At 34.4% G+C, this 7,500-nt stretch overlaps 1 protein-coding gene across 3 annotated transcripts in view; it reads right to left on the bottom strand.

Moving 5' to 3' along the window:
• Positions 1 to 7,500, bottom strand: part of LOC122255975 (venom allergen 5-like) — a 200,480-nt gene that overhangs the window by 18,456 nt on the left and 174,524 nt on the right. For all 3 annotated transcript variants that reach the window (XM_086533370.1, XM_086533364.1, XM_086533381.1), the window contains one exon: positions 5,019 to 5,197. In XM_086533370.1, the coding sequence (XP_086389496.1) occupies positions 5,019 to 5,197 (179 nt within the window). The remainder of the gene's footprint in view (positions 1 to 5,018; positions 5,198 to 7,500) is intronic.

Below are 7,500 nucleotides of genomic sequence, written 5' to 3'. Positions count from 1 at the left end.
TATATCTATCAATTCATCCTTTAGATATCATATATATATATATATATATATATATATATATATATATATATATATATATATATATATATATATATATGTGTGTGTGTGTGTGTGTGTGTGTGTGTGTGTGTGTGTGTGTGTGTGTGTGTGTGTGTGTGTGTGTGTGTGTGTGTGTGTGTGGGTGTGGGTGTGCGTGTGTGTGTGAGAGAGAGAGAGAGAGAGAAAGAGAAAGAATGAAAGATTTATAGTAACTTTACACTTCAAATTCGGTTACCATTAGTATTCCAGACAACTCTGTTATGATTGTTTTACTATTCAGATGAGTATCCGGACATGTTTAATAGCACATCGTTTCTAAAATACAAATCTGGTATCCTTCGATAATTATCGCGTTCTTGATTCTTCCAAACTTTTTTCTTTTTCTTCGTCTGTTGCGTTATGAAACCTATTCTTTAAACTTTCATCTCGTTTCTTTAAACCCGCTTAAGATTATTCTCTCTTCTTCTTCTTCTTCTTCTTCTCTTTCTACCTCCTTGCTCCTCTTCTTTTCACCTTCCTTCTTTTATACCTTCTAGATCTTCTCTTTCTCCTTCTTCACTATCTTTCTAACTCCTTTCTATCTTCTCCCACCCTCTTTTTTTTCCTCCTCCTCCTTCTTTCCGGTTCGTCTCTCGCACTCCCCCCCTCCCCCACATCTTTCTAACTCCTTCTTGTCTTCCCACCCCCTTTTTTTCCTCCTCCTCCTCCTTCTTTCCGCTTCGTTTCTCGCTATCCCTCCCTCCCTCCCTCCCTCCTTCCCCCTCCTTCCCTCCCTCCCTCCCTCCTTCCCTCCCTCCCTCCTTCCCCTCTCTCCCTCCCTCCCTCCCTCCCTCCGTCTCTCCTTCCCCCCTCCCTCCCTCTTTCTACAAGACTCGAGACCAATAACATCAGCTGCTTCTCTCGTTCTGCCTGTCCTTGGCCTTTTCAACTTTCGTATGTGACCGAGACATTCAGCTTTCTCTCACAAAATATATCCATAATTATACTTGTATATATATATATATATATATATATATATATATATATATATATATATATATATATATATATATATATATATATATATATATTACTTCTTATTTTTATTATATTTTTGAAACCTATTCTTATTTCTATGATTACTTCTTATTTCTATCCTATTTTTGTTTTAGCTTGCATCCATGGACGTTTATGTATCCTGTGTTAATGATTTGCAATGTGCAAGTTGCAGCGGGTGCGAGAGGAGGCTGTTGCTATCTGAAGCTAATACCTTTCGTGTCATGTCTTGCTGTAACGCATGAATTATGAGGACGGGAGTGAGGAATGGAAAATGAAAACAAAATATATGATGATGTATGAACTATATACACAAAAGGATTAAAGAGTGAGAGAGCGATATTTATGGCGAATTATAGAACATTAAAACAATATATATATATATATATATATATATATATATATATATATATATATATATATATATATATATATATATATATATACATCTTGATATAAGAATTATATATTAAGTGGTTGGTGCATAAGGGAATGATATAAACAGCAAATTACAGAAAATTGAGACAAAAGATAGATGCTGATATATGATTGACTCATTTAATAATTAATGAGAAGGAACAATATATACGGTAAATTACAGATTATCAAAACAAAGAGGTATGCCGATTAGAATGGAATATATACTAATATTTGATTAATTCGTAAGAGGATTAATGATCACTGGGACAATATATACATCAAATTACAAAAGAAAATGATAAATAAAGTAAAATAAAATGAAATAGAATAAACAAAATGAATAAATAAATAGATAAAAATAAAGCAAAACATTTATTGACCTATGAAAAATATAAACAATATTGAACAACATAGTATACAAAATTATTAACCGTAAAAGAAAAACATTAATCGTAGTAACCAGGATCATGAAACCAAATTTTAAATAATATTTTAAATGATTATCTTTTGTTATGATACTAAAAATGATACTAGAAGTAATAATTCTAAATATGATAACACAGCGACGACGATATGATGTAAAGAAAATAATAATAAAACTAATAATACTAAGAATAACATAAAAAAATACGATTATATAAATCAGCAGTCATAGGAATAGTGATAATGATACTGATGAATATAGTGACCAAAATGATGATGATGATTATAACCCAAATAACAACAACAAAACTGAAAGAGCAAATAAGACATAAATTAAACAGACAACAACAACAATAACATCAATAAATAAATATTGAATAGATTCCATGATCACACCCGCACCATTAAAGCAATTTATTTAATTCAGAAATTTCCATTTTGATATTTGCAATGAAACAATATCTCGGGAACGCAAATATCAACAGCAGATTGCAGAAAATTAGATAAAGAATATGCACCGACTGAAATGAAACATAATTGTGATAACAATATGATACTGATAACGATAATAGCGATAATGATGTTGATAGAAACGCAAATTACGATAATAAAAATCAGAATAATGTGATGATGATAATGATCGTGGTAATGAAAATAATGGCGATAGTTACAAAACAAGGATAAGGATAGAAATAATGATTATATGATAATAATGATTATAAAGTAATTACAATACAAATCTTAATGGCATTGATGATAACGATAAAAAATATAGAAGTAACAGTAATCACAATAACGATAATGACAATGATATTAGAAAAATAATGATAATAACAATAATGATAGTAATGATAAAAATGATAATAATAAACAATAATAATGATAATCAAGATAATAATAATATTAGTAATGATAATGACAATAATACTAGACCCAAAGGCTTGAGAACTCAGTTAAGAATTATTTAGTTTCCTTCAAGACTTTACAGCTTTTCTTAATAAATCCACGTCTAATTTGCATGATTGAGTGAGATCGGATATTATTAAATTCGCTTTAGGAGGCTTGTTGCAATTTTTTTATTATTATTTTTATTATTTTTTTAAATGTAGGAGTATATTGAAAGTTAAATGTGGGACGTGAGGTGTTTGTGTTAATGAATAATATTATCGTTGTTTTTCATTTTGCTTGTAAATCTGAGGTTGAATTTTTATTGTGATGTAAAAAAATATGATTGGAAGAATGTATAATATTCGATGATGAATAAAGATTAGATCAAAAGTTCGATATAAACTGATATATTTTGTAATATATACCATGGTTAGATTAAGAATAAAGACTGTTACTACTACTATTATTATCATTACTGCTACTAATACTGCTTCTGCTACTTATAATACTACTATTACTACTACATCAACTACGATTACTCCTATTACAACAACAACAACAACTACTACTACTACTACTACTACTATCACTACTACTTTTACCATTACCACTGTTTTTACTACCATTAACAAAAACGAAACAGAATTATATACCAAAACATAACATGGCCGAAAAACAAAAACGCATCGACAAAAACGCATGTTCAACCTAGCGCCATTACAAAAAATCTATTCACAGCATAAGTAAAAATCATAATGAAACTCGAATGGAAAAGAAAAGAATATTTAGGAAACGTTTTGTAAATACTTTTCAGACTAGAAATAAACAAACAAACAATAAAACTAATAACAAGACAAAAGATAGATAATAATTGATCATCTAGTATGCCACTGAGCACAAATACCCAACTGAAAAGCATTCAAAACATCATATTTTCACTTCGTACAAAAAAAGAAAAAAACAACAACGAAGGAGCGAAAAGATTATTAAAAAAGTAAATGAAAATAAATAAAACGGCCCATCTTGAGCGCCATTGAAAACAAATACTCAACCAAAACCCACACGAAACGTAATATTTCCCCCAAAAACGTAATATTCCCACCTCACAAACCAAACAAACAACAAACAAAGGTCCGAAAAATAAAATGAAAAAATTAAAATGAAATCCAGCGCGCCATTTAACACACATAACCAGCGCAAGATCAGAGCGACGGGTGCAGTGTTGCCAATCGTAATGGTTGGATGGTCAAGTAGGCGGGAGATCTCAAGCGCTTATTTTAACCCCCTTTCCACGCATTAACTTTGGCGCTAATTGGTAACACTGCACGTGTGGGGGGGGGGGGGTAACGCTGGTAACACTGGTAACGCTGGTAATGCTCGTAACACTGGTAACGCTGGTAACACTGGTAAGCTGGTAACACTGGTAACGCTGGTAATGCTCGTAACACTGGTAACGCTGGTAACACTGGTAAGCTGGTAACACTGGTAACGCTGGTTATGGTGAATGGAAATGGAAATTGATGGTGACGATACAGGAGGTGTTGGTTATTGTGGCGATGGTGGTTGTGGTGGTTGTGGTGGTGATGGTGAAGAAAATGATGATGGTGATGAAAGTGGTAGTGTCGGTGGTGGTGATGATGAGGATGATAATTATGATGATGGTGATGATAGCCATTATTATTGTTATTATTCTCATCATTAATTAGAATCATAATAAGGAGACAATGATTACAATAACTATGGCAATGACATCAATAATCATATTCAAAATGACAATGCTAATTGTAATAACGATAATGATGATACAAATAAAGATGATAAAGATTTTATGATTATCATAGTCATACGGCTTATTTTCAACAAACAAAAAGAGTACAAATAACGAGATAGAAATCCAAACCAGGATTTTATTTTTGCAAAAAAAAAAAAAAAAAAAAAAAAAAAAAACACAAAGAATAAAATAAATTTAGAACCCACGATCTTTTCACTTACATTACATATTCCCGAAACCAAAACCAAAACAATTAACAAAATAAAAATCCAGGCTAGGATAATTGATCCGACAGTAATATCAAAATCCATATCAATACCCATCCCCCGACACCCACAAATACATAAGTCTACAACAATAAATAACGATACAACCAATCCACCACCACCATCATCCTTCTCACTATCACCATCAACCCTATTTCTCTCGCCATCCCACCTACCTGAGTGTAGTGACCAGTCGCCTTGTTAAACCTGAAGGGATCTACGTTGCCCTTCGGAAAGCCGTACTGATTGACCTCGTTGAACCAAGCCTCCACTTGTGTCGCGAAGTCCGGCGTGTCACCGAGGTCACGGTCGAATGTCCATGCAGCAGCGACGTTCTGTCCGACGGTGAAGCGTGCTGGGAGGAGAGGGAGAGAGAAGACGTACATGAGATTACTTGAGCGTAATGGGAGAAGATATATATATATATATATAGATAGATAGAGAGAAGAAATACATGAGATTACTTAAGCGTAATGGGAGAAGATAGATAGATAGAGAGAGAGAGACAAGAAATATATGAGATTACTCAAGCGTAATGGGAGAAGAGATAGAGAGAGAGAGAAGACATATATGAGATTACTTAAGCGTAATGGGAGAAGAGAGAGAGAGTGATAAGACATATATGAGATTACTTAAGCGTAATGGGAGATGAGAGAGAGAGAGAGAAAGAGAGAGAGAGAGAGAGAGAGAGAGAGAGAGAGAGAGAGAGAGAGAGAAAAGAGAGTTAGAGTTAGAGAGAGAGAGAGAGAGAAGAGAGTTAGAGTTAGAGAGAGAGAGAGAGAGAGAGAGAGAGAGAGAGAGAGAGAGAGAGAGAAGACATACATGAGAATACTTAAGCGCGCTGGGAGAAGAGAAAGAGAGAGAGAGAGAAAGAGAAGACATACATGAGATTGCTTATAAACACTTAGAAACACGGAGGAATATTGTTAGAAATAGACATTTGAATCGATTAGGGATTTCTGATTAGAAGGATTGGGGAGTAGGTAGGGTAGGATGTGGTGAGTAAGGAATGAGTGGGTGGGTATGTGGGTGTGGGTGTTTGGGTGTTTGTGAATGTGTGTGCGTTGTGTCTGTGTGTATTTGTGTGTGTTGGTTTCTTTTGTTTACATATGCGTGAGTGTATCCAGTAAATGATGTAATAATCGCAATTATGATATTTATCCTACAAGCCAACTCATCCTAAATGGTAAATATACTGCACTCATAATGCTCATGACATGCCATGAAGTATCTTTGTCTAAGAAATTACGAATCATCGTAATACAGTGTCATGATTTCTGATTGTTATTATCATTCCTTCAGTCAGACACAAAGAGATAGATAGATGAATAGATTCACACTTCACACACACACACACACACACACACACACACACACACACACACACACTCACACACCCATATATATATATATATATATATATATACACACATATATACATATATATATAGATAGATAGATAGAGAAAAAAAGAGAGAGAAAGAGAGAAAGAGAGAGAGAGAGAGAGAGAGAGAGAGAAAGAGAGAGAGAGAGAGAGAGAGAGAGAGAGAGAGAGAGAGAGAGAGAGAGAGAGAGAGAGAGAGAGAGAGAGAGAGAGAGAGAGAGAGGGAGGGAGAAAGAGACAGAGAGAGAAGAAGAAGAAGAAGAAAAAAAAAGAAATAGAGATAAGTACAAGGGATAAACTAATTTAATTTTATTAAACGATAAACTACGAAATTTTATGTATGTGAAATAAAATACTAGACCAATACAAAATTCCTTCAAAAGAGGTAGAGAGAGAAAAAGAATTTGTAAAACACTAACGATTAATTCCCGCAAAATAAAAAATACGTCCCTGTGTTATATCGCTTTCTCTGTCAGTGAAACGTGGAGTACACGTTCCGTAGATTAGTTTTCCAGAAAAACCATCCCTCCACGTGTACCCTATATCCTCTCGCCGTATTCATGGTACCAGTGGAGAAGGAAAATAAGAAGAAGGAGAAGAAGAAGAAGGAGCAGGAAAAGAAGAAGAAGAAGAAGGAGAAGAAGAAGGAGCAGGAGAAGAAGAAGAAGGAGAAAGAGAAGGAGAAGAAGAAGAAGAAGAAGAAGGCGGAGGAGGTCAGGAGGAGAGTTCATTAAGGCAGAGTCCAGGGCGCCGTAAATATCGACAGCCTATACTATTACATGGTCTACTTTCAAAAGGCAATCTGGTGAACTCCACGGTACTCCATGACCTTTTTTGAGAGAGAGAGAGAGAGAGAGAGAGAGAGAGAGAGAGAGAGAGAGAGAGAGAGAGAGAGAGAGAGAGAGAGAGAGAGAGAGAGAGAGAGAGATAGAGATAGAGAGAGAGAGATTGAGAGAGAGAGATAGATAGATAGAAAGAGAGATAAAGAGCGAGAGAGAGAGAGAGAGAGAGAGAGAGAGAGAGAGAGAGAGAGAGCGAGAGAGAGAGAGAAAGATAGACAGAGAGATAGATAGAGAGAGAGATAGATAGATAGAGAGAGAGAAAGAAAGAGATAGAGTGAGAAAGAAAGAAAGAGGAAGACTCTTTTATCTGTGTTTGTATTCGAGATTCGTTCTCGTCTTGCCGTAAAAAAAAAATAATTATTTTTTCTTCTGAAAACCTTTTGTCTCTTGTGAAAAAAAAAACAAAGAAAAAAAATGGGGTGTGGATGGAGA

The sequence above is a fragment of the Penaeus japonicus genome, unplaced genomic scaffold, assembly GCF_977035675.1.
Source record: "Penaeus japonicus unplaced genomic scaffold, GWHDUDI00000001_assembly GWHDUDI00000003, whole genome shotgun sequence".
Taxonomy (NCBI): domain Eukaryota; kingdom Metazoa; phylum Arthropoda; class Malacostraca; order Decapoda; family Penaeidae; genus Penaeus; species Penaeus japonicus.
The sequence above is the reverse complement of the archived record's forward strand: the minus strand, read 5'-3'. Positions and strand labels throughout refer to the sequence as shown.